This window comes from Westerdykella ornata (genome assembly GCF_010094085.1).
Source record: "Westerdykella ornata strain CBS 379.55 unplaced genomic scaffold EI97scaffold_51, whole genome shotgun sequence".
NCBI classification, from domain to species: domain Eukaryota; kingdom Fungi; phylum Ascomycota; class Dothideomycetes; order Pleosporales; family Sporormiaceae; genus Westerdykella; species Westerdykella ornata.
Window position 1 is genome coordinate 70283 of NW_022986901.1, and position 25824 is coordinate 96106.

The 25824-nt window shown below is 53.4% G+C and overlaps 11 protein-coding genes across 11 annotated transcripts; 6 read left to right on the plus strand and 5 right to left on the minus strand.

Annotated features, from left to right (window-relative positions):
• Positions 1-286: 286 nt before the first annotated feature.
• EI97DRAFT_470982 (uncharacterized protein) lies at positions 287-1295 on the minus strand. Its single transcript, XM_033801803.1, has 2 exons — positions 502-1295; positions 287-452 (listed from the first exon to the last, which is right to left on the minus strand). The coding sequence occupies exons 1-2, from the start codon at positions 905-907 to the stop codon at positions 331-333; spliced, it is 528 nt and encodes a 175-aa protein (XP_033649253.1). The 5' UTR covers positions 908-1295; the 3' UTR covers positions 287-330.
• Positions 1296-1634: 339 nt separating this feature from the next.
• EI97DRAFT_260195 (uncharacterized protein) lies at positions 1635-2998 on the plus strand. Its single transcript, XM_033794214.1, has 3 exons — positions 1635-2330; positions 2391-2794; positions 2853-2998. Exons 1-3 carry the CDS (start codon positions 1978-1980, stop codon positions 2981-2983), a joined length of 888 nt encoding a protein of 295 aa, XP_033649254.1. The 5' UTR covers positions 1635-1977; the 3' UTR covers positions 2984-2998.
• Positions 2999-3809: 811 nt separating this feature from the next.
• Positions 3810-5680, plus strand: EI97DRAFT_437586 (uncharacterized protein). The gene is made up of 5 exons (XM_033799372.1): positions 3810-4182; positions 4239-4255; positions 4306-4478; positions 4534-4827; positions 4881-5680. The coding sequence occupies exons 1-5, from the start codon at positions 4076-4078 to the stop codon at positions 5424-5426; spliced, it is 1137 nt and encodes a 378-aa protein (XP_033649255.1). The 5' UTR covers positions 3810-4075; the 3' UTR covers positions 5427-5680.
• Positions 5681-6290: 610 nt separating this feature from the next.
• Positions 6291-8696, minus strand: EI97DRAFT_453517 (uncharacterized protein; the record flags this gene model as incomplete). Its single annotated transcript, XM_033800461.1, has 2 exons — positions 6291-8303; positions 8361-8696. 2 exons carry the CDS (start codon positions 8694-8696, stop codon positions 6291-6293), a joined length of 2349 nt encoding a protein of 782 aa, XP_033649256.1.
• Positions 8697-10203: 1507 nt separating this feature from the next.
• EI97DRAFT_462600 (uncharacterized protein) lies at positions 10204-11877 on the plus strand (the record flags this gene model as incomplete). Its single annotated transcript, XM_033801280.1, has 1 exon — positions 10204-11877. The coding sequence occupies one exon, from the start codon at positions 10204-10206 to the stop codon at positions 11875-11877; it is 1674 nt and encodes a 557-aa protein (XP_033649257.1).
• A 1242-nt stretch (positions 11878-13119) lies between these two features.
• Positions 13120-13831, minus strand: EI97DRAFT_260296 (uncharacterized protein). Its single transcript, XM_033794216.1, has one exon. It carries the CDS (start codon positions 13627-13629, stop codon positions 13219-13221), a length of 411 nt encoding a protein of 136 aa, XP_033649258.1. The 5' UTR covers positions 13630-13831; the 3' UTR covers positions 13120-13218.
• EI97DRAFT_260295 (uncharacterized protein) lies at positions 13832-15500 on the minus strand. The gene is made up of 3 exons (XM_033794215.1): positions 15153-15500; positions 14943-15054; positions 13832-14827 (listed from the first exon to the last, which is right to left on the minus strand). Exons 1-3 carry the CDS (start codon positions 15192-15194, stop codon positions 14034-14036), a joined length of 948 nt encoding a protein of 315 aa, XP_033649259.1. The 5' UTR covers positions 15195-15500; the 3' UTR covers positions 13832-14033.
• A 571-nt stretch (positions 15501-16071) lies between these two features.
• Positions 16072-17098, minus strand: EI97DRAFT_260326 (uncharacterized protein). Its single transcript, XM_033794217.1, has one exon. The coding sequence runs from the start codon at positions 16834-16836 to the stop codon at positions 16321-16323; it is 516 nt and encodes a 171-aa protein (XP_033649260.1). The 5' UTR covers positions 16837-17098; the 3' UTR covers positions 16072-16320.
• Positions 17099-17360: 262 nt separating this feature from the next.
• EI97DRAFT_446390 (uncharacterized protein) lies at positions 17361-18436 on the plus strand (the record flags this gene model as incomplete). Its single annotated transcript, XM_033800024.1, has 2 exons — positions 17361-17910; positions 17976-18436. 2 exons carry the CDS (start codon positions 17361-17363, stop codon positions 18434-18436), a joined length of 1011 nt encoding a protein of 336 aa, XP_033649261.1.
• A 1665-nt stretch (positions 18437-20101) lies between these two features.
• EI97DRAFT_260417 (uncharacterized protein) lies at positions 20102-23774 on the plus strand. The gene is made up of 4 exons (XM_033794218.1): positions 20102-20869; positions 20934-22570; positions 22622-22702; positions 22752-23774. Exons 1-4 carry the CDS (start codon positions 20380-20382, stop codon positions 23454-23456), a joined length of 2913 nt encoding a protein of 970 aa, XP_033649262.1. The 5' UTR covers positions 20102-20379; the 3' UTR covers positions 23457-23774.
• Positions 23775-23966: 192 nt separating this feature from the next.
• Positions 23967-25813, plus strand: EI97DRAFT_437593 (4-aminobutyrate aminotransferas-like protein). The gene is made up of 2 exons (XM_033799373.1): positions 23967-24343; positions 24421-25813. The coding sequence occupies exons 1-2, from the start codon at positions 24093-24095 to the stop codon at positions 25661-25663; spliced, it is 1494 nt and encodes a 497-aa protein (XP_033649263.1). The 5' UTR covers positions 23967-24092; the 3' UTR covers positions 25664-25813.
• Positions 25814-25824: the final 11 nt, after the last annotated feature.

Sequence of the window (25824 nt, forward strand, 5' to 3'; positions counted from 1 at the left end):
AGTTTAACAAAGAGCGAGGAGCAGGAGGCTCTGGTGATCTGATCACGAACACCGCCTGTGATAGCATTTTGCAGTCTCGTGCGAGTTTACCAAACAACGAGGGGCAAGAGGTCATGGTACCAGTAACACCACCGGTAACAACTCTCATCATACATTTGAATGCAAGACTCAGAGATGAAGGGCTCCAATAATCAACTCTGGTCACAGGCACCACTGAATATTCACGAATGTAGCCAATTGTCAATACGTGGATTGTAGGTCTCCAATGAGTACAATCTCAATTGCTACCTAACGACATCGAACCAAAAATTCCTGGACCTAATCATATGTCTATTCTGGATTGCCAGAATTCAAAACCCCAAAGTCCTCCCTCAACATGCTATCTTCAGGATCGCTACACTGCGCGTGCTGTATTGCATACTGCGCATCTTCATTCGTTATGTGATTGAAGTCTGGCACTAACGTCAGAGGATAATGCGGTAAAACAGTGGCGTAACTCACATCCGGAATCCCATCTTCCTCCGGCCTCCTGATAACATCGCGACCACTCCCAGTCCTGATTGACAGCTTTCAATCTACCGGCCTCGGCTTTCTGGTCCAAAGTCATGCACCATCCCCCACGGTACTCGATGCCATCAGCTACCCTCGTACGTCGTGTCTGGATAGGATCTTTGAAGTAAAACGCCATTTGGTGATCATTCGAACGGTCGTAGTAGTTTTCCTTCCAAACCGCTCCCAGAAGTTGAAAGCACTGTGCTGGCGTGCGAGACGGATCTTGGGTTTTCAACTCACTCACACGCGCCTCGAGGCTGCCCGGCAAGATCCAGGCCCCTGTCATTGAGCGCGTGGCATCTGGGCAAGCAATGTCCGCATCCTGGTAACCTTGGATATGAGCGGAAGTTTCCATCGCGTTAAAATGCAGTCAGGTGGGAGATTTCTGATTGGTTGAGAAGGATGCGAGTCGAATAGTTGATGAGCTTGATGAAACGGCAACTTCAGATGTATTGCTCTTCTTTTTGAGTACGTGTCCCGTTCCGCTAGTAGCCGCCCCAAAAGGACCTGTTGTGCGCAAGACAGCCTAGGCTGTGCTAAACGGAGCTGGCGGGATTGATAGCGGTGCAGATCCACGGAACGGATGAAGGGCGCAAAACCGTCCACGAGGGTCCCAAGAGGTTGTCCGTTCGAAAGCTTTCTATCTTTGGTGGGGCGAGCGAATGAGTCGACACAATCCGAGGGAGGCGAAATGATGGAAGAAACAAGTGTTTCTGGCCAAAACAGAAAGCCTCGCATTTTTTTTTGTCGTCAGTTCCCTGTGCGTCGCTGCAACTGATCTTACATGTGAACCGCCACTTCCGCAATGACGCGTCTTACACATGCCACAACCATCTCCAGCATGCCGTACGAGAAATTCCGCTACTTGGCTACCAGAACATCACAACGATTGCAAGGCGCAGCGTGTGTACTCCACCTTTTCACATCCGTCTGAACAACCACCGGCTACACAGGGGTATAGCTGATGCTGTCACTGGCCTGGCAGCGCCTAGTGTCCAGGTAAAACCAGCCTTGAAACGCAGTGCTCTAGGAGTATATTTAGACTGTGACCAATTGGATTACTTGAAATAGGTGATTTGACTTGGAGAAGAAGTACAAGGGGTTGTTCTGTCGGATGAGAGAAGGCGCAGTACCCTGTGGTCCGGAATGCAGCTTCACGTACTCCTGGAACGATCACCAACACAGTGACGCCTTACGATGTCTGTTCGCCCGGAAGGAGCAATCTGTGTAAGGCATTGAGAACTGTCCTATACTTAATTTGTTCTTGAGCCATTGGGAACATGTATTTAAGGTCTTCGATGTCACAGACTCGGAAATCCAAACCAACCTCGTTCATACCAGCCTCGTCTCAGACAACGCAAACTACTTCCAACCAGCAATCGATCTCATTCAATACCCAATTTTCCTCACATCATCTACCTGACAATGGCTCGATATATCTCGGCTCTCACCCTTCTTGCCATCGGCGCCCATGCAGTGGACGTTGAAAACTACGGATCTCGTAACTGTGGAGCCCAACAGATCGGTGGCTGTTACAATTTGGCGCCGAGTACATGTTGCCAATTTCGGGATAGCTATCGTACCCTAGAAGGCCTTGAACTACGAGTCGGCACTGGATCCGTCAAGTTCCGGAACCTTCAGCAATGCGACATCGGGTCGTGGTTTCGGCCTGCTAATGGTCGAGCTTGCGGGTCTGCGATGGCAACCGCTATTGGACCATTATCCTCGATCTGCTTGTCAGGAACCGGGACGCAGCAGCGCAGAGACGGAGCCATGTGGTATCTGGCCCTATTATAACCTACTTTCCACTCTAGACCAGTTCTAATGCGTACTAATAGGTACCATCTCGCTACTGACTTGTTCAATTGCCCGAAGCCAGGACTCAGAGAGGCCCAAGGCAATCCAGAATACAAAGTTGCTCTAGATCAATACCAACGGGGTCTGAACTTGGTATATGGCACTGATGTCAAATTCCCCGCCGGTTGGGGCGCAATCTCGAAGAGATCAGTTGCCGGTCGCACCACCTACGAAGTTTCGCATGAAGATCTGGAGAAACGAGCACCTGCATGCAACAATATCCAGTACGCGGACACGTATTTCTGGGTAGGCGATGAAAGCGTCTACGTCCTCAAAGGATCGAAAGAAGTCCACGATGCCTTGGCCCATTATGGAGGACTGGAAGAGCCTAAACCATCCTACGAAGAGTACATCAAGTCTCTAGGCGCCAAATTCTACAAGAACTGTAAGTGTTGCCTCCAACAACTAGCCAGAGGTATACGGCTGACTGTGATATCCTGCAGACCGTGACTATGAGAACCTCGGTCCCAATACTGAAAACCAGTGCCGTGTCAACAAGCGCGACTTCCCCGTCGTCGAAGCAGAGCCAGCTCCTCCTGGCGCCTCTGGCACTCCTATGGTTTTTGTCGACTAGGTTGACTGAGTAACTTCGCAAGTCCGAGGTTACGAGTATATCATTGTCATTTGCGTACAGCGCAACGACATCCGCTTTTCGATATGTTCTAGACTGGGTAGTCCGGCGTTTATTGTATCTCCGCGCGTTTTTTTGTTGAAGATTTTACGTAGAATTAGAGCCATAGAAATCCCGAACACATTCATTTTGCTTTGAATCCATGCCTTTGCGAAGCACAAGTAGTAAAGCGATGCCAGCTATGACCACGTTCCGCCTAGCTAGAAACTGTCTTTAAGAATCATGCTTCCTCTATGTCTCTAATAACCATGCCCGTATTCGACATAATGTGCTAAAAAGCCGTGCCACTCAAGCGGGAAGTGTTGCCGATCAGCTGGCCATGATGCTTCACTCTCTACTCATTTCGCGATACTGGGTCTCAAAAGGCCGGAGTTGGTAATGCATCAATGCTATCAAGATCCGTTGCTTGTAAGTGTGGGACACGATGTGAAATATGAAGTCAACATTGGAAATTGCGAAGTTAACGTGAATCGCAAATAGCTGACCGCATTTTTCCGTGCCCAGTCCAACTCTTCTTCTGCTGCAGGTGAAGTACAGGATAAAGATGAACGAAATAATGCCGTGTGACAAATACCCTGTAGAGGCATTCCCTAATATGTCACTCGCTATCCACATCTGTCCACATCAGGTGAGGAGATTGAGAAAGCTCCAGCTGAGGAACGCGTAAGTATACGTTTGTGGCGGTACAGAGGCTGTGCAGTGGCTGTGGCTGTGCATACGCTAGCGGGGTAGGAGGGGTCTTCTGTCTACCATGTATCAAGCTGTCTCAGGCCCCTTAATAGAACTGGACTTCTTCCCAAGCTGCCTTCTCTTCCTTTTCCTCACGCTCGAGCTACTTGACTTTCATTTAATCTTTGCGCCAAGAGCAACATTGCTGTGCCCTGAAGCATTCACCGCAAGCCGTTGAAACACAGGCCAGAACTCGCGATCGGCCCTATTAGGACGCAGCTCCCCTTAACTTCCCACCAACACTGCTCAACCTCCTTGAAAGCCCTCGGCGATTCCGGGCTTCTTTGAATTCTCTCCACGGTAAACATGGCGGCGCCGACTCCACCACAACCTCCCGTCTCTCCAGATTCTGGTCCTACGGACCCCAACCTGCCCAAGCTGCCTCCGGGCTGGATCGCTCAATGGGACAATACGTAGGGTTTGGCTGCTTCTACGACCTATTACTGTTCGCTAACCCGTATTCCAACAGGTCTAGAAGATATTACTGTACGTACATTTCTGAGCGGTCACTACGACTTCAGGGCTGATGATATCAGACGTCCAAATCAGTACTGGGAAGTCGCAATGGGAGCAGCCGACCGAAAACGACGGTGGTGCTTCACCGAAAGGAACCCCTGCGCAATCTACAGACCCGTATAACCCACCCGGGGACACTGAAGGGACGAGGGGCGTCGATGGTCCAACTGGCTCTCGCGCTGGTGGCCTTGGTGTACGCGCTTCCCTCAACGACGGAAGAGCACAGTCCCGCTGACAACCATCTCTAGGGCTTCGCGTTGAATGCGCTCACAGGCGGTGGAAAACAGTCGCATGGCAGCCACGGAGGGGGAGGCAACCTAGTCGGCCAACTCGCTGGCTCATTTCTCGGAGGGGGGAAGCACTCAAACAGTGGCGGACATGGTAGCAGTGGGCACGGCAGCGGAAACCTTGTCGGCCAGATAGCCGGAGCCGTATTGGGCGGCGGCAAGCATGGTCATGGAAACCAGCAGCAGTCTGGCCACGGTTCAAGTCAAGCCGGAGGGATTGGTGGCTTGATTGGAAACGTGCTTGGAGGCGGTTCGGTACGTACTTGTGTTGATAAGTGACGAAAGGCATCTAACGACCCGTGTTATAGCACAAACCTTCCAGCGACTATGGATACAACCACAATGCGTCCACTTCCTCAGGCGGAACATACACAGGCAGCGCACCTCCCACCGCATACCAGCCGTCCGGCGGTCAGCACAGTTACTCCTCGCCGGCCCCTCAGTCAGGTTCATACCCGCAACAACAGCAAGGCTATCCTCCCCATCAACAACAGCAACAACACTCACCCTACCCTTCCCAGCAACAACAGCAGCACTCTCCCTACCCTCCCCAGCAACACCAACAGCAATATGACCAGTATGGCGCTCCGCCACCAGGCCAATACCAAGGAAACGCTGGCTATGGTCAACAAGCTGGCTACGGCGGCCCCAGTCCTCACCCGCCGAACCAGTATGGTGGTAATCCTCCTTACGGAGGTGCGCCCCCTCACACTGGAGGTGGCTATGGCCAACAACCTCCTCCGCCACACCAGCAATACGGTGGCCCACCGCCTCCGGGTCAAGGAGGTCCTGGAGGATATGGATATGGACAAGGGCAAGGACATGCAGGCGGACCACAGCAGCCCGGATGGTAACCCACTGTTGAGGGAGATGTGGGCTTGGGATATATATACGTGTCGGGCGGGTGTCGGACATAGAAACGAGTAGTTGGCTTCGGGAGCGTGTGAACAGCTAACGGGCTCTCTCTTGCAAACTTGATCGATTTATTAGTACTTGCATGCTTGATCTTGTTTATTAATCCTCTCAGTCATGAGTTTAGATTTAGTCGAACATATTCTTTTTTATTATACTCTCGCATATGCGATTACGAAACCGTCAAGAGATATTCCGCTTTCCAACTAGCCACCTTCACGCGGCTTATATAAAGCTGGGTAGAAGCGAGTGATGTATTACTACAGATACTTTTGGAGCTGTGAGCATAAAGTCTAAAACGTCAAGGCGAGACCCCGAGCCACTCCACTGAGACGATCCAGAACACCGATATCCGCTACCGCCCAACATCATCCCCATGGTTGATGCAACTAAGTTTAACCTTGTAAACCGACAACCCGTCTTGATTGTACGAAAGCTCGCCAAGTATAAACCATAAGGATGCGGGAACCGTAAAACGATGACCATCTTCTTTTGAAAGGGAGCCCGCGAAAAAACAAACCATAAGGTTTCAGACACTGTAAACCGATTACCGTCTTGATGTGAAGGAAAGTCCGCCAGATATAACACCAGTATAAGGATTGAGAAGCCGTAGAATCGCAACCGCCAGTATCCGAATGACCTTCACGGTCGAGGTATATCCCATATGAACGCACTCGATATCCGCCCATGTATCCCAAACGCCGAGCCAGAAGGGATGTCGCAAAGATCATCTTCCCAAACATCAAAGGTAAACTCACAATAACACAATCGAATGGGATGAACATAATCCCATAAGCCAAGCTCTTTTACCACGCCAAACCCTCATCCTCTTCCTCATCCACTCCATTCCACTCCTCATCCTCCTCGCTATTATCATCGTCCAGGAAATCCTCTTCATCGAAAATCTGCTCCTGGGGTCGCGAATTGTCAATCTTGAATTCGACCTTGTGACACTTGCCTTGAACGAACTTGATAAGGGGCTCGGCATCTTCCTTGTCGGGTTCGTCAGACGTGTGCTCGCTAGAGCTGTCGGTCTCCGTGTAGCGGCCTGGGGAGCGACGGGTACGATTGCGCAGGCGCTTGGAACTCCATCTCTCGGAGCGGGTCGCTGTGCGGGAGGCGGCGGTGGAGTGCTCGTCGCTGGAGGTTGTCAGGGAATCATGTCCCCGCACGTCGACAGCGTTGTCCCGGAACGGATCCTGTTGAGACTCTTTCCATTGAGAGTATGCATCCAGCGACACGAGATGCGGGCTAGGAGGCTCCCACTTCCGCTTGAACACCTTCTCAAACGCGTGTGTCCACTTCTTCCGGAATTCGGCACGCTCTCTCCATTCGGTGTCTACAATGGCGGTGATCGTGAGCTCTTGCAGATGCGGCAAATCTGGGGCCGAGTCGATGAGGGACTGGAAGAACGCGACAGCCGCAACCGGGCTCCAGTTTCGAAGGAACTGCATGTCGAGGATCCTAAGTGTAGATGGCCATGTTGGGACTGCGCCCACGGTGAGAAGTTCATCGTAGAGGGGCTCATTGCTTGTGGAGGTAGCAAGCGTGTTGTAGAAGTGGGTGTCAACTTGGAGCACTTCCAGACAGGGTGCCCAAATCTTAAGGCCGACCAACCAGTCCAGATCCAGCATCTGGTTGTGATTCAGCGTCAACGTCTTCAGGTGCCTTCCATGGGAGATTAGATACGCTTCTAAGGCTTGTGAATTGAGTGCTCCGCAGTTTACGATTTTCAGGTTAACCAAGCTGTCGGGCAACAGCGGAAGTAGCCGTGCGTTAACCGCGGTACAAGACTCGAACGTGATGGATTCCAGATATGGGAGTACAGCAAGAGAGGAGGCGATGAGCTCTTCGGTTCGGGAATTCTTATCCTCGAGCTCGCTGTTTCCAGGTGGGCGCTCATCAGCTTGAAACTTGCGCAGCGTGATGTCCCTTAGAGTCCTCATCGCGCGATTGCCATGGACGTCTTTCATCCAAAGTGGACCTCTGGCGCAATAGGTGCTGTTCCAGGACCAACTGCGTAACCGCATCTCGGCCTGTTCCATGGCAGTGAAGAGTGTATCCGGGTAGAACCATCGACGCATGCGCGCCTTGCCTTCTCGATAGGGCGGCCTATCGCTAGGGTCGAAGAAGTCGATTTCCTTCACCGCTCTAAGGGACGATACAAGGGGAGAAAGGTACGCGCTCAACGGCGAGATCCTGGTGCGATCGATCTCCAGCCGCCTGACCTGGTGAGCATAATTCATCCAGGTATCAGTTTGGGGATCTGTGAGACGCTGAATAAGTCTCGCGTTCGGTCGGCATCTTTTGTCGAGAATTGGAGGAACTCGGTAAAGAGCTGTAAGGGCCGGTTTCGACCAGGTCCTGCAGACCAGGGCTGTTCTCGCGAGCCATGCTACGGACGAGGTTGGCGCGGAGTTTTCGTCCAGGAGAGGTTCAGCTGCGTATGTCAAAATGTCCACAACGATGTCGTAATCGAGGCGCAGCCAGTCTGGTATCTCCCTATCACCATTCATGGCGCTGGAGGGCTGAGTTGATGAGCGGGTGACTTGGGAATGGTTGGCCTGACTGGATTGCCCGTTGAGGGACTTGTGGAGCGCCTCATTATATGGATGCCACTGATGGGGCCCCGCGAGGACTTCCGAGTGCATAGCTAGCAGATTCTTATCCCTCGGGGAGGAAGAAAGCATGCGCGCCATGGGCTCGTCCCGAGAGTGGGGTGGCCGTATGATTTCATCTTCTGGACTCTCGTCCCTCTCCAATATCATCTTCCGCCTCTTGGAAGCCCGCTGTGGCAGAGGCCTATAAGAAGAGGTCGACTCTTGAGGAAGCACCACATGTCGCGTCTTTGTGCGCTTCCACGAACCGAAACCCGCGGGCGATCGCCGATCGCTCCGTTTTGATATGACTTCTTTTTCTGAATCTTCGTCATTCTCTGTACTGGACTCCCGATATGATCTTTTTCGCTTCGTCCGGAGCTGTCGAGTCGAGGGCGCAACCGTGGTGCCCAAGCCTTGAGATGACACAGCATGTCGTGTCTGTCTGAGCGAAGGTTGCTTGGGGTTGGATGATCGTGCTGTTGATTTCCTGGTCGGCTGATTCTTGTTGATCCTGGATGAGTTCGTGTCAGAATCGTCAGAGGAGCCTTCGTCGGAGCTAGACTCCTTGTAGCTGATGGGCTTCACGGGTCTTCGAGGTCGCGACAACGCCATGGCTGCGAGTGATGGAAGGTTGCAATGTCAAAGGCGAAGGTTGGGGTATGTCTGAGCCGGGGGAAGGTTGTGAGAGTTTCAGGATCTGGGGAGCGAAGGGCGATTCCAGGGAGCGGCAGCAGTCTCGGACCAACGTGCATGTACATTGTGTGAAGGGCCGACAGAGCGACGCGGCGAAAATGTCCGCTTCCTAAGCGTCGATGAGGTCGAAGGGACACGGACCACTCCGATCGTCATGCATGTGCACCCCACCTCCCCCACGCACATGCACCTTGGCAGCTCAAGCTTACCGTAAGCCAACATTCACGTGAAAGCACTCCCAATTGCTTCTGCATCTTTTAGCTCGGGGCTGAACATGTAGCTTCAATCCTCTGGATGCGATGAAAGGATAATGAACAGTCAAGTAACTTGCTCAGGTCCAGACGCCAAACCGGATCAGGTGATCTGGCGTGCTTTTCGCGACAACCAACCTTGCCTAGACAGGCAATTCAACCCTTGGCACCTGCTAGCAAGATCCTCAAACGGACGTGAAATGAAAACGGAAACCAGACCACTCCTGCTAAGTTCTGGGGAGCTATATGCTCTTCAGGAGGTTTTTCTCTGAGTTACCTCGGTCAACACTGGTATCCCCGACCTTACCGCTCCTTCCACTCTTCTAAGGACTCTTTGCTCGGAACTTGGAGCTTTTGGATTTCTATCCTCACAATTACCCATGCACAGCCGGACTAGAAAGGTTGAACCGGGCTCAAAGCAACCTCATTACATTGTTACAACTGAAGGTCACTCATCCTGCAAACTGGTGACCTCCTTCCTCAGGCACCCACACGCAAGCCCACGACTATGATCCAGGGTATTGGTTAGTATTTTCCTCGAATCTGAAGACTAAACTCCAGCACATCAACATAGGACAAAATTGACCGCAACTGGCAGACGCTCGAGTATGGTCACCAGATGCAAGTCAAACGCATTTCGTGATACTTCAAAGGATAGGAAATTCGTTGGGAAGCACGACGGCCCGCGTGCAGTATGCAGGAACCCCACTTTTCTGACCAGGAACCAACATCGAGCTTTACAGCTGCATCAGGAAGAGTTAGAGAAAGGGCGGCCTAGTACACAAGCGGTGCAACATCGAATTGGCCGCTTATGGAGGGGAAACCTGCTGTGCAGTCTCGAAGACATAGCGCGCTATCACAAAGCCAGCACCTTTCAAGTTATTGTCAAGACGATCCAGCCGCTAAATAAGAGTGCTTCTCTTGGAAAGCGGAACCACGAGCCAATTTTGCCACGACCACTTCTATTCTACGGCAATCTCAAAATCCGGCTGGAGATATGGCAGATCGGTGCTGCAACCCCTGCTCATCGACGACCTCAAACGGTCGTATCAATAACCCAATCAGCGTCTATCAAAGGTACAACACCTAGTAATGGGAAACCAGCCTTAGTAAACGCTGCACCTTTCGTCTTTACGGAATCGGACTTCCAATCGCGGATTACACGGGTAGATCCTATGTGTCGATATACTTTGAGGATCGACATACTTTTCGAGGATGACTTGACCGCTGAAGAAATCCAGACGGCTTTTGGAGAGATGGGTGCCTCTACTCGGCCTATATCGGGATGGAGCGCGTCGTATGACGATATTCTCGTATGTCCGAAAGACGGGATAATATTACCCTTGCGCGCCACGTGCGGAGTAGACCTCGAAGAAGAAGCAGACTCCAAGCAAAGCTACACCGCGGAAGCGTTGGGCTTGGAAATAATGATGGGCTATACTCGGCCCAAAGCATGCTCACCCCTCGCTTTAGCAAACCAGAGGAGGAAACGTGTAGAACGAGGTTCGCACAACGACCCCAGAAAGACCTTGGGCAAGTCCGAGATTGGGAAGATTGTATATCAAAGACCGCGTTGTCACCACTGTGGAACTACATGGTTTGACTACAATTCTCTCCGGATCCACTTGCACACCTCTCACGGGTACTTCGATGCGAAGTTCCAGAGGAGGGGTGGATTCAGCGCATTGCCTGCAGTACCCGACGGGTTTCAGGCTCGCCAACCGTCAACAAAGTTTGGAGAGTTGCTCGAGGAGGGGGAGAACGATATTCCACAAGAGGAAGAGTTCATCGTAGTGGCACCCACACGCCCCTTCAACCGCCGAGCTTACCTGGAAGAGGGAGACGACTCATGGCTCAGGGAGGCGATTCGATTCTCTTCGTTATCAAAACCTCCAATTGCATTACCCCAATCAGCAACCACAACCAGAGACACTACTCGCGAACTGGAAGTTATCACTAGCGACCCGGCTTGCTCGAGTGTAACTACGCCGGGTAGTGGACGAGTGACTGATACGATGGCCATGGATGTAGATGAGACTTCTGCGGCCGCTATAACAGTTGTCGGCAAAATGTCCCGCGTTGAAGAAGGGGGTGTGGAAATGAAAAACATGACGGCCGTCTCTGCCCAGAAACCTGCAAAACAACGCGTACCAAGCTCCCTACACCCGTCCACAAAGCCGGTCTCCCTCAGAACACCAACGCGTCCTACAGCACCCCATATCTCCAGCAACCCCAATTCGATAATAGGCGGAGGCTCCACAACAGTCACCTTCACCCTCGACCAACTCTCCATCGCCGAAACCACCGACATCGAGACCGTAACCCCAACATCCCAATCCACCAACCCATCGACTTCACAAGGACCCAACAACCGCATCCCCTTAGAACGGAACCGCAGGAAACCCCACCGCATCCTCACCGTCCCACACTCCTCAACAACCTTCTTCCACCCGCTAACCTCGCGGCCCCTCATCCCAGGTGAACCCCTGCCCCCGGACGACAACGACGAAGATGAAAACGACATGCCCATCGTCGACATGCAAAGCATCCACCGCATCCAGAGCAACCCGCGCCTCACAGACGCGCAGAAGGCGTTCCTGACGCTGTATAATCCGTTCATGAGGCGCGAGCGCGTGGGCGGTGCGTGCCATTTACCCGGTGCGATGGTGCAGTTTGCGAGGTGGATGGTTGCGAAGGGGGTGTTTGGGAGTGGGGGGAGGGGAGAAGAGGTGTGGAGCGAGTTTAGGAAGCTGTTGGGGGAGTTTTGTGAAGCGGGATTACTGGGGAAGGAGGTTGTAGGGGAGTGTGAGGGAGTTGTTTTGGAGGCGTTGGGGGGAAGAGAGAACTAAGATTTAACGACATATCCATAAATATCTACACAACCTACATATCAATAGAATCGATATAACAATTTATAACAGTAGCAAAAAAAATCCCCTCTTATTCCCCAGAAGTATCCCACAATCTGCACTTCGACCAAGATGCATGCGTACAGTAGTATGATTATAACAGGGGACTTCTAGATTTTCTACAAGGAAAGTGAAAAAGGAAACACTCCCCTTTCAAACATCTCAGCTCTACGCACAAATCCATAACGACACCAATCACCAAATCCAATTGTCATCTTCATCGTCACCTAACCCCGTACCCGTACCGCATAACCCAACCCAATATCCCAAACCCCATAGCCGCCCACACCCCTACCCCTACCCACACCCATACATGCAATCCCCTACTCGATCCCTACCCGCCAAGACCCAGGCCAGCGTCCTCTCATCCGGGCGCGTGGAAAAAAGAAGCTGGTACTATAGAATAGATTTGCTATTATCCGTTATAAACTTATACCTACCTGGACGGTAGATCTATTGTACATACATGTCTATAATGTGCGATAAATATAGATCCGAGCGGGACAAGCGTCGATCATGATCAGCATAGCCAGCAGTGTTATATGAGGGTGTATGGGTTTTGCGGAATTCCACATCGACATGTCCGTTCCTGCAATCGCAGGTGATGGGGAACAACTCGCAAAGCAAAAACTAAGTAGGCTTATCTTCTTGATCCTCCTCCTCTCAGTTCTCAGTGAAACCCACTGCAAACACCCATTTTCCAAACCCTCTCTTCTCTTAACCGATCCCATGCACCTAAACGCCCTCTCATCCCTGCCCTTTTCCAAACCCTCCTCTTTACCCGTATGTACCCCGTTCGGTATCAAATCAGATTATCGGGCCCAACCAAACTCCTTAACTTACATCCCTGTCCGCTTCCCATCTCCAGCTGCATCTGCAACATCTGCAGCAAGTCTAACCCAAAACCGCACACGTACATGCATCTGCATCTGCAGTAGCAGCAAGTCGAACAAGTTACTCTTTTCGATCAGAAAAGGTGCTACCTACTTGGTGGATAAGCCGCAAGCGCCCAGACTAAGGATGCAGTGGCGATCGGTGCATTGTCTCGCCGCTATTCTTTCCTCTCCCCTTCGTACCAACTAAAAAGTTATAGCGGACCTTGGGATACAGTCAGATCACCTGGGATGATCGCTTCGATCGGGGACCTCGTTTCTCGCGGCGCTTAAGTGCATATTGTATGTCTGCTAATCAGTCAATCATGCTCGCTAGGATACACTAGAACCATGAGCGGCTCGGAGTCTTGGACCGGGGCACTCATCCGATGCACTGCGATAACAGAGGTCATGTGTTCCGGCCCCGCTGGTCATGGTGGTGCAGAGTGGCACGAAAAGCTGAAACGCGCGAACCGGAGCCACTTCCTGTGCTCCCGCGAAACCTAGTTCTGCCGTTGTGTTTCTCAGACAGACTTCTCCGACTTCCAGGAGGACCGTCTTGCAGCCTCTGCATCACAGGTGAACCTATGGTGCCCTGCAGAGCCCTGGGTTGGCTAACAGGCCTCGCTGAGAGAATAGGGAGCCAATGGACTTTCCAGACTGGATCGGGATTGGAGCCGTAATCGGTCTCTACTATAGATACTCTGCTAAGCGTACTTTTGTACAAGGCCGTTGCAACGAGATAAAATCCAAGACGAACTGAGAAGCAAAAACATTGACGGAAAAACATGACCAGAAATGACAAACCGCTATTGTACATGCGCGCATGATAGCAAAGGTCCACTCCAGACTATGGGAAGCAATGTCCTGAGTCATAAAAGCATCGAAATAGTAAGACATTAGTTAGTTTGCTCGTCACATCCTGAACGTCATGCGGAGCGAGACGTCGAAAGGGAAGAGGAAGCTTTTGCAAGGAAATGCTGAGAGCGAGCGTCAAGGATATTTTGACTCCTGAAGACGGACGAGAGGAAAGAAGAGAGCTCACAACATTAAATGTCGGTGCGCATGCCATGCGTCAAAGGTTCTGCAGAGCAGGGCTGCAGACTCCGTAAAGGAATCATGGCGTAAGAAAAGGTCATCATGACTGCGTGAAAGAGTTCCATCCAAACGCTTTTGTAAAAGACAATTCCGCCGTTCGTGCTTTTAGAGGCGCAAGGAAAACGCCTAAATGCCGACCGTGTCTTTAAACGAGTGAGGTGTAGTGGTACGGGCCTGGGTGTCCTCGACGCCCTCCATTCGAGCATCACGATCTCGAGAGTCAGCCGAAGGTAACGGAGCGGATATGGGCGTAAAGGATGAATACGCTTGACTTCGACTTTGGTCTCCGGTTCCTAAGCTGTACGCCGAAGGTGACTGCATTTCGTTCCGTTCCCTTGACGGCTTCTCCAGCTCCAGAGGTGTAGGTTTGCCCCTCCTTTTCTTCCCCGAAGACGTGTCCGACGACTGATCAACGGGCGGTTGTTGCGGGGTTACGGTGCCCTGGGCCGGGAGAGGAGCTGGCGCAACAGGAGGAGTCGCTATGGACGCTGGCGGTTCCGCTGCAGGTGGAGGGGGCTCTGTTGGGTACACGGGCGGTCTGCCTTTCCGTGGCGGTGGATAGGACTCGCCACGTGCGGCAGCCGCCTGAGCCCTTGCCTGAGACTCTGCCTTTGTCGGGCGCCCACGCTTCTTCTTGTTCACCGGCTCCCCCGCCGTCATCTGTGCAGGGAGTATTGGAGGGGCACCCATGTACAGACCGCCATACATGCTCGTGGGTCGTGGTTGGATCATGCGGGCGCCTATGGACGTCGTCGTGGTCTCTGGCTGGAGGGGGCGCTCCTGGGGAAGCGGGCGCTTCCTCGACATATCAGAGGGCAGCGCTGGAGGGGCGGGCAATTGACGCGGTTGTCTGTAGTCCGAGTGAGGATAGGTGGCATTCATCTCGTCATAGACCATCTGACATGACCGGAGGGGACGACCTATGCGATTGGCATGTCAGTGGCAAGCGCTGCATGAAGGTGTCGAGAAGTGAGGGTAGTGGGTGGTACGAGGGAAGAGGAACAGGATAGGGAGATACACGAAGGAGGCACGTACCGAGCGGCAGAGGACAGTCGCTCCATCTGGGCTGGACACCGGTGTCGCGTATGATGTTGAGCAGGGCGTGAGAGGACAATGAGGACTTCAATATCTCGGCGAGTAGGTAACGCTGCAAGGCGAGTACAATCAGCTCAGGTTCTAGCTGGGGGTAGAATTGGGCGAGGAGAATATGGGGTAGGGGAGGCAGCGGCATGTCGCGGCACGAACCTTTTCGTGCTCTGCCCACGGTGGCTCCCGGGCAGGCTCCATGTCGTGTCTCGTAAAGAGGCACAGTGGGGGGAGGAGGCTAGAAAAGGACTTGGGACGAAACGGCGATGAAGGGAAGCAGGCAAACGGAGCAATGAACGATGACGAGGCCGTAAAGTAATTGCAGAAGCGCGCGCGAAGGCGAACCCCCCGCACTATAGGGCGGGCGGCTAGGAGGGGGAAGGGGAGCAAACGAGGGTGAGAAAAGGGAAGGGTAACGAGTGGAACAAGGAGAGGCGCATCAGGAGCAGGGTGAAGGGACACGACTGCTCATGCCAGCGCAGGCAGAGGGAGAGGAGCGATTATGAGAGGCTCTCCATGAGGCTGGACTGCGGACGGGGAGGGTTGGAGGTGGGGGAGATGCGGCGGTAGTGGTGATGAGGAGGGAGTGGAGGAGGAGGAAGAGTTGAGAGTCGTAGGAGAGAGTTGGTGAGGGTGAGGGTGGGTGTGTGGGTGGCCGGGAGTGGTGGGAGAGGCGGACGGGGAAGGCGCTCCAAATTGACCGGGATGCAGGCGGTAGGGGCTGTCTTTTCGCGCGCGCGGTCCACCATTCCCAGCAGAAAGTGCGTCAGTCAACTCTTCTCCCAGAAGCAGTGAGCAGTGAGCGGTCCCAGCATGGCTCGGATGGAGGCCTCTGTTATTGTAGCTCTCCCCAAAAGGGCCACGGGAAAGATTTGTCGAGGGTCAATTGTCCTCTCAGCGAACGCGTTCCCGGTCGTTTTTGCATCCTGCATGGTATCAGCTCTTCAGAATCGCAGTGTGGCGTCCTCAAGCCGTTTGTCCGCGCCGTGGTGCCAATTATTACTAACGTCTTCATCCGTGATGCTGCCGGAACGAGTAATTGCTGGCTTCATCTTCTTCTTCATCTTCGCGCCGCGTCGCTGATCCGCCGATGGGAGGCTCGGATTGACTGACCGGGGGCTGTTTCGCGCCAAACAGCCAGGGACGAGGTTCCACGGGTTGCGGGGCCTGCCAAGCCTCTCCAGCCGCGGGATGGCGCAACGACGAGGGATCTTCTGAGACGAACCCCCGCTGCCCAATCACTGCCCTCACCACCACTACCCTTCCGCTACCCCCTCTGTCTCACCACTCGAACCTCTTCGCTTCACCTCGTCGCTTTCCTCAGATCCTATACCAGATCGTCCGCCTCAGGTGTGCAGCATGTCCCTTCGTTCCATGGACCGGAGCTGGTTCCTCCGTTCAGCGTCTCGATTCGCCGTCGTGCCCATAAACCACATCGTTTCTCTCCCGCCTTGAATCCAGTTCGACCTGGGCGCTTACACAACGCTCGAGAAGCGAGAAAGTGCAAAAGGCAGCAGTTTCTCGTGCTTGTCGACTTGCCATAAAACTTCTTCAGAAGCGGGATTCTATACGCGTTTATATACCAGCACCAATCCATGGGCCTCACCCTGCATGCCACGTAGCCCACCCACACTGGCCTTCTCCCTCCACTAACCACGTGTCCCACGCTATCGTGCATCCACACGCTCCAGCATCGCCGCCACGGGTCTCCATTGCCATTCCGCGGATTCTGTTCATGGCGGATACCTCTGAAGCCGATTATGCCATCTTCTTCTTCCTTTGTCGAAGAAATGGCTGATTGTCTGTCATCATCGCACACAGTCCAAGGCTCGGGTATGTCCATTGCAATTACCGTATTGCGCACTGCTAAGATTTTGAAAGGTTCAACGCCTTAGTTACTCCTTGAACAGTACTTGGGCCTAACTAGGTACCATTGCCTCCACCGGCATCACTACATGTGATTTCCGAAGTCATAAACACACTTCTTGGCTTACGTCTCTGCTCTCGAAATGAATCTAGCTCCTAGTCTGGCCGACATCGATCGCTCAACCAATCTAACAGAGAGCAGAGATAATGATATCTCCGTTTACTGGTCCCCACTTGACAATATAACGACATTGCCCCGGCTATGGATTCCCTCATCCTTTTCAGCTCTACTGCTACCGCAGTTTACCTGGACCCTCATATGGTAGTCGACCAACGGCGTCCAGTAACAAGTCTCCGGAGAACTCCGACCCCTCGTCCCCACAAATGCGCTACGACTAGTTGTTCGTTGCGGCTCGCGCATACGTCAAATTATCGATTTGAACTGTTAGAGGGTCAGTCAAGCGCCGTGCACACGCACCTGGGCACGGTTGTGAACCGCCAATGTCTGACCTAGAGCTTGTAGATCTGGAGGCTGGAGAGGGTCGAGGGAGGACTGCAACATTAGCACCGCCGTCAAGCGCAAGCAAAAGACAGGATACGAACGGCAACGCGTCTAACGAGAAGTCTGCTAGCAACAAGGACCCTCTCACTATCTGCGAGGAGGCACGCTATGAATACACCTGTCATGAAAAGAGCAAAGCCGAAAGTACGAACCTGCAAAAGATCAAACAGGCCATCGCGGCTTTCTTTGGACGTGCCCGCAAGGCGAGGCTGACACCTCCCATGTATCGATATCATGAGGATATTGCCGTCAAGGAGCTGGAAGGGAAGTTGTTCAAGATTCTAGCCAACGAATGTATGGAACAGCGATACGATGACAACGTCGACGCCAGGTTTGGATTCGTTAACTTCCTATCGTTTGGGAGACTACACCATATGAATCTGCACTATTTCGAAGTTGAGCTGGCATGCGAACTTGCCGATATCGTAAAGAAGAAGGATACAGATAGAGACCAGCTGCTGCGGATCAGGACCAAGCTACGAGGATACAGTAAGAATTGACCGTTTGCTGAAGACTCTTCTGTTGGGATACCAAATACTAATGGAAGAGAGCAGGCGCAGCTATTGAAGACTACAAGCGCGTGCTGAAACACTGGCAGCAGCCTTTCCGAGGGGAGCTCACAGCCTACCACAAGCACATCCTTCCTCAAGACTTTAGGGACCTCATCAAAGACAATCACCGCTGTAGCTGGGATAATGCCTACATTCCACTTAGATCGAATAACCCATGGGCGGCCAACCTCTTCGGCAGAGTCATGGCAGCAATCTTCGGGGGAGTGGCGCTCATCGCACCCGTGCTTGTCATGACCGTACCTGATGCTCCCGTCAAGCAGTTGGTCACTACCTCTATCGCAGTTGTGATAGCTGCAATTGGGCTCGCGTTGGTGTCGCAGGGTTCATGGCGAGACATTCTAGGCATTACGGCTGCGTATGCGGCTGTTCTCGTTGTTTTTGTTGGGACTGGCACATCGCGACTGACCAGCAGGGTGGGTGAGCAACTCGGAGAACATGGTTAGGAGTTGCATTGTATTTTCCTAAGCACACGGCGCGTGAGGATCTCTCCTAATGTTCAATTGGCATTATTAGAGCATTGTACAGTTCGTTGTGCAGAGTGAACCATTTTTATGCAACATTGTTACACACTCCGTCCTAGGCGACTATCCGAATCTTGGGTACATAGATTCGTCTACATTTCGTGCAGAGACATATATCTGCATGAAAATAGTATGAATTCGCTACGATATCTGCGCTTAAATTCTGCGTAAAAATAGACAACACGGGAATTGCAATTTATTTGCAGAGTTCATTTATTTAAGCCTTGGCGCTTCACATAGTTCCAAGGTTGAGGACGGGTGCACCGGACTCTGCCTCCATACGTCCATCGCGTGTCGAGCGCGGATACAATCACCACATCTCCACATAGCGCTGCTGGATCGGAACGCCGCTCCGGAGATGATTCCATGCTGATCTCACGATCTGTCAACGACTACCTAGGTCGTGTGAGAGCGGCATTCATTGCGCATATCTGTTGGCAGGGTCGAGGCTTTGCAATCGTTGGACATGTCTGATACTTCTCCACTTGCTAGTAACCAGGTGCGTGGTTCGCACTTGCAAGATTCTGACAATCTCCCACGTGGAGTTGGTTGTCTGCGACCAGTCACCAATGATCAGATAGACGGGGCGACTTGTGCGACTCGAGGAACGATTGGGAGACGTGACGGCTATCTACCATGGTTCAAGCCCACACCAATCGCTTGTTTGCTGTCTCATTTGCTGCAATCGAGCATGTCTCCCTAGGTACACGCAAAGCCGCAGGAAGGGTCCTTTTTCAATTTTCTACCCAACTACGGTTTCCATAAGCGGATAACCATCGATCGAGCCCTCGGACCAATGAGGTTGCGAGCGCTCTCTACCTTTGCCCAATTGCGAGGAACGACGCAGAGGCAGAGATACGACGCCATCAGCACTCATATCGGATGAAAACGCAATACAGATATGGGGTTTTCCGCATTCCAGTCAGTCGCCCTGAGTTTCAGAATCCGCGTATATAAATCATTTTTTTATGTATGCGAAAGAAATATGTGTTTGTATCTACATGGGAGAATGCAGTTCACATGTCTACTGTGAGCAGCCAATGTCGCGATCGCCCAAGTACTGCAAAAGGACAAGACAGCTAACTCATGTCAAAACAGTCGTACTTCGCCAAATAGACTCGATTTCATTCTGTGCGGAGAATCCACTCCCTCCTCTGGACGTCCTTCAGAGACAAGTGGGAGCAGCGGAGATGCCAAGCCATCCCCCGGAGCCGAAACGAGATGGCTGCCGGAACCCGCCCAAGGTTCATCGACACCCGTGAGCCTTCGCGCAAGGACAAACGAACCGCGAAGGTACTCACCGAGCTGAGCAGTCGATTACATCCAGCGGCAGCTCTCTGCTCTTCCAAAGGAGAACCCCTTTCACACGCGCCGCCCCTCGGCCAGCACAACCCTCCCATCCAGCAACGAATCCCTTCAATTGTTCTCCCGCGTCTCCTCCAACCGCTCCCCCGACGAAACGGATGCCCACCGCATGCCCGCCGTTCCCTTCTCACAGCGCTCGCGTTCGCATGCAGTTCGATTCTCTTTTCCCGCCTTCGCGATATAGTCAAGAGTAGGATACTAGTGTTGTACTTTTGGGAGAGTGCGCGATCAGACGACCTTGGCTCTGCGGAGACGTTTTGGGGCCTTAGGCGGAATCACCCACGAAATCTGCGACGCTGGCTTTCTCTCATAGCGTCCGTAGCCGCTGCGCTCCTTCTTCCACACTCGAGGTTATCGTCTTTCATTGGGAAAGCGCGGGCATGGTTGTTGCTGCGCTGTAGGAACCGGCTCATCGCTTAGCGTCCCTCGCACTCGAACGCCTCGTCTCCCTGAACCTCCCACAACCACAACCCGGAGGCCCGCTCCATTCACCTGCCGCCATGTCGGACAGCGACCCTGAAAAGAAGATTGCTCCGCTGGAGCCTGAGCTGCGTCACATGAAGATCGAGGATGGCCCGCCCCTTCCGGGCGTCGGTGATGGTGCGGTGAAAGTTGAGCACGTCGACGAAAACCCGCTCGCGCTCACCCCCTCTCCACCGCTCACCATACCCGCCCAACCCAAATCCGACTCAACCTCACAGTCGCCAACCAAATCTTCTCCCTCAACCACCTCCTCGCCTAGTGCAGAAGACCGCGAGGAGACCGTCGGCGGCGACATCACCTTGAAGATGGAGCCCGGGAAGGCGCCCAAGCTGTCCCGCACAGCCTCTAAGAAAATCATCTTCAAACCGCCTCCACTTTACCTTGACCTACCCGATGCCACCAAAGACGCGACAGATACATTCATCGTTCTCCCGGAATGCACTTATGGGAATAAGTCCCTGGGTACTACGGACCATGCGCTGGAGTGCGATTGTTCTGAGGAGTGGGGTGAGTCTGCCACGCGCCTTCCGAGGCCAACTCTCCCGGCCGCCACAGCTGACTTGATCGATAGACCCCGAGACGCACACCAACAATGCCTGCGGTGAGGATTCTGACTGCATCAATCGTGCGACCAAAATGGAGTGCGTGGGCGATTGCAGCTGCGGTCGCAAGTGCCAGAACCAGCGCTTCCAACGGAGGCAGTATGCCGACGTGGCAGTCATCAAAACCGAAAAGAAGGGCTTCGGTCTCCGCGCCAACACCGATCTGAGACCAGGCGATTTCATATTCGAGTACATTGGCGAAGTCATTGACGAGCGCACCTTTCGCCGGCGCATGATTCAGTATGATCAGGAAGGTATCAAGCACTTCTACTTCATGTCGCTCACCAAGGGCGAGTTTGTCGACGCGACAAAGAAAGGGAACCTCGGTCGCTTCTGCAACCACTCCTGCAACCCCAATTGCTATGTCGACAAGTGGGTGGTGGGGGACAAGCTGCGCATGGGCATTTTTGCCGAGCGGAAAATCAAAGCCGGCGAGGAGTTGGTCTTCAACTACAACGTCGACCGATACGGTGCCGACCCACAGCCCTGTTATTGTGGGGAACCCAACTGCACAGGCTTCATCGGAGGGAGAACACAGACCGACAATGCCACCAAGCTATCCCATGCGACCATTGAGGCCCTTGGAATTGATGACAGCTACAGCTGGGAGACGGCCGTGGCGAAGAAGCCGCGGAAGAAGAAGGCCACCGAGGACGATGAAGAATATGTCAATGATATCATGCCCAAGAGCTTGGAAGAGAGTGGTGTGAACAAGGTTATGGCTGCACTGCGGCAATGCACGGAAAAGTGGGTTGCGGTTAAGCTTCTGAGTCGACTACAGGGCAGCATAGACGATGAGAAGGTGGCGCATCGAGTCATCCGAGTCCACGGCTATGAGATTCTGAAGTCTACCATCACCGCCTGGAAAGATGATGTCAATGTCATCCTACAAGCGCTTGACATACTACATCGACTCCCTCGAATCACCCGAAACAAGATTCAAGATTCCAAGATCGAAGAGACGATAGAGAGCCTCAAGTCGTTCGAGGACGAGCGGGTACAGAGTGAAGCAGCGAGGTTGCTGGAGGCGTGGAGCAAACTGGAGGTGGCATACAGGATACCACGCATGAAGAGGGATCCGAATGCTGCAACTCCGCTTTGGGACGCTCACTTCGACCGTCGCGATAGGAAACGCGAACGATCACGCTCTCGGTCCAAGTCGCCGGTTCTTGCTGCTGCGCCCAAAGGCCCTGCAGCTTCGGGAGCGCCAACGGCTCCCCGTGCATTTGTTCGAAACGGCCCGTTTTTCAATGGCCCTCGACCCCCACGACCGCGGCCGCAGTTCAACGCCCTTCCTGCAGGCTGGTTTCAAGCAACGTCCGCTGATACTGGAGCCATCTATTATTACAACAGTTCTGGTGTCACGCAATGGACCAGGCCGACCTTGCCTGCTCAGGCACCTCCGCCTCCTCCCAAGGCGAAGACAAACGAGCAGAAACTGCAGGAGATCATATCTAGCATCACCCAGAACGTTTCGTCCAATGGCAACGGGTCAGCATCCGGTACACCGAAACCGGCTGACGAACAAAAGTCGGAGAAGCCGTCGAAGAGCGAAAAGTGGAAGAGCCTCCCACTAGAGAAGCAGCAAAAGCTGTATGAAGGAACTGTAAGTCCTCTTTGCTATAACAGTATGCGTTCGTACCTGACCTCTTGACAGCTACATCCGCACGTCATGTCGGTCGTCGCACATTATCGCAAGAAACTGGACAAGGAGGACCTCAAGAGGCTCTCTAAAGACGTATGTATGAACCCCATGTGTTCTTCCAATATCGCTAACGGTGTCGCAGGTCGCCCAGAAACTCGTCCGTGGTGACTACAAGCATGGCAAGGTGAAAGATCCAACAGCAAAGCTGGACCACAAGCACGAGAAGACGGTCAAGAAGTTCGTCAAGGACTACATGGACAAGGCGGTAGAGAAAAAGGCCATCCGAGACAAAGAGAGGGCCGCTAGGCACCAGAAGAAGTCGCAGGGAAAGCCTGAAGACAAGTCCTCCGGCCCGTCGGACACACCCAAGACACCGGTTACGAAGGAGAGCCCGGATGCCGATCAAGATGTTCCGGATGTCTCGTATGACGATGTCACAAAGTCTCCCAATGCGTCACCAGGCGGCTCCCCTTCGAGTGACCTGAAGCGAAAGCGGGAAGACGACGACGATGTCGGGTCGCCCAAGAAATCGCGAACGGATGACGACTCAGCGCCGCCACCTCCACCCCCACCGCCTCCAGCAAGTGACATGCCTATGGACGTGGATCACGATGAATCTACCTCGTTCGAGCATCTCCCTCAGGCGCCCGACCTTGGGGCCGCGGCAAGTCTAGAAGATCTTGGCTTGGAGGGCGTCAAGTCAGAAGGGACCACCAGTCCAATCCAACTTGCAACGCCTCCCACGACGACCAATGGATCTTGTAAGCATGAGAGCAACGACGATGCTGCGACAGAACAATCTGTCCGCGGTTCAAGAGAGGTCTCTGTAGAAGGCGGTGGGGCCTAACTACGACGTGAGCGTAAAGGAGGGATCGGTCGGCATATTCATATTCTTTCGTTTTGGAAAGCCGGTGTATACTTGCACTTCCATTCCACATTTGTCTAACAATAAAGCGTCCGTCTGGTCTTGCATTTCTCTTTTCTCTTGGCAGCAGTATCTGAATCTGCTGAATTGGAACTGGAGTTTGGGATTTCTAGGGTTATATCTCGGTGGCTGCAGACGTGGGCCAGACATTCAGGAACTCGGTCTATGCACTACCTTCTTGCATATATAATGCATTCGGGAATGAAAAGGTTTCAAGGTATTGGCAAGGGTGTCCTTTATCTGTATAGTAATCGATCTTGTGGCACGGATTGACATTATGTCCCTCCTTGAGTGCTGCTCTCCAAACTGTTGTGCGGGGAAGTATGAGTGGAGACGGGCGTCTACGGCGTGTACTGTGCTCAAGCTCAATGCGGCTAGTGACGGCTGCAACCCCGCCGAGGGAAGCTGTGATAGCCCAACGTCATTTGTCAATAGCAACTCACCTCACACCACTTAGAAAAGAGTTTAAAGCGTCGTATCCGCCCGCTTCTCAGTGGACTCAAGCCTTCCTCTCCTTTCTCACTCTTTCTCTCCGTTCTGCCTTTCTGACCCTCTCCAATGGCCTTCCGCCTCTGCGCTGCTCGCGGCGGTGCCGGCCGCGCCATTGCCAGGCATACAGTAGGAACGGCATGGCGACGACACTATGCTTCTGCAACACAGCCATATTTCCCCGACGAGCCGAAGGAGCCAATCGTGAAGACTGAGATTCCCGGGCCGGAAAGCAAAAGGGCAATCGAGAAGTTGAACAAGGTGTTTGATACGAGGGCGTTGAACATGATGGTGGATTACACCAAGAGCTTGGGGAACTAGTAAGTTTGGAGCTTTTTGATGAAGAACGAAGGTTCTTCTGGAGGAGGCAATGATAACTGACTGACGGACTTCCCAGTGTCGCGGATCCGGATGGCAATGTGCTGCTCGATGTGTATGCTCAGATTGCATCTATCCCCGTCGGGTACAACAATCCGGCACTGAGGAAAGCAGCGACGTCGCCTCAGATGGTTTCCGCAATCATCAATCGTCCTGCACTGGGTAACTTCCCTCAGCACGACTGGGCCGACATCCTCGAGACGGGCATTCTGAAGGTCGCTCCCAAGGGGCTCAACCAGGTCTTCACAGGCACAACTGGCTCCGATGCGAACGAACTCGCATACAAGGCGGCATTCATGTGGAAGCGTCAACAAGAGCGAGGTGGCCGCGACGTCGATTTTACCCAAGACGAGATCAACTCGTCCATGATCAACCAAGCCCCCGGCGCCCCGCCCCTCTCCATTCTCTCCTTCAGCTCGGCCTTCCACGGCCGCCTCTTCGGCTCCCTCTCCACCACCCGCTCCAAGCCCATCCACAAACTCGACATCCCCGCCTTCGACTGGCCGCGCGCCCCCTTCCCCCAGTGCAAGTACCCACTCGACCAGTACGCCTCGGAAAACGCGGCCGAGGAACAGCGCTGCCTAGCGGAAACGGAGCGCCTCATCAAGGAATGGCACCACCCGCCGGCCGCCGTCGTCGTCGAACCCATCCAATCCGAAGGCGGCGACAACCACGCCTCGCCCAACTTCTTCCGCGGCCTCCGCGAGCTGACCAAGAAACACAACATCCTCTTCATCGTCGACGAGGTGCAGACGGGCGTCGGCGCGACGGGCAAGTTCTGGGCGCACGAGCACTGGGGCCTCGAGACGCCGCCGGATATGGTGACGTTTTCCAAGAAGGCGCAGACGGCCGGGTACTACTACGGGAACACGGAACTCCGGCCGAATAAGCCGTACCGCCAGTTCAACACGTGGATGGGCGATCCGTCGCGCGCGATCCTGTTCCGCGCCATTATCCAGGAGATTGAGCGTTTGGACCTCGTGAGGAATACCGCCGAGACGGGCGCGTACCTGTACGACGGGCTGGCGAGGCTGGCGGAACGGTATCCGGATGAGATTCGGAATTTGAGGGGGAAGGGGCAGGGCACGTTTATTGCGTGGGATAGTCCGCGGAGGGACGAGGTGTTGAAGCGGGCGAAGGGCGAGGGGGTGAATATTGGCGGGAGTGGGGAGAGGGCGGTGCGGTTGAGGCCGATGCTGGTGTTTCAGAGGCATCATGCGGATTTGTTGCTGGAGCGGTTGGAGAGGATTTTCAAGTCGTAGGCGGAGGAGGAGTAAGACGTCGAACTGGATGGATCAGGGAAGGGATGGGGGGCAGAGGATTGTAAGAAGGGGTAGTGTCGTTCTCTGCTTTCGCCGCGCAGTGATAGTAATGCAGTTACTTTAGCGATTTCAAGTTTATTCGGGAAAGCGGCCGAGCTCTT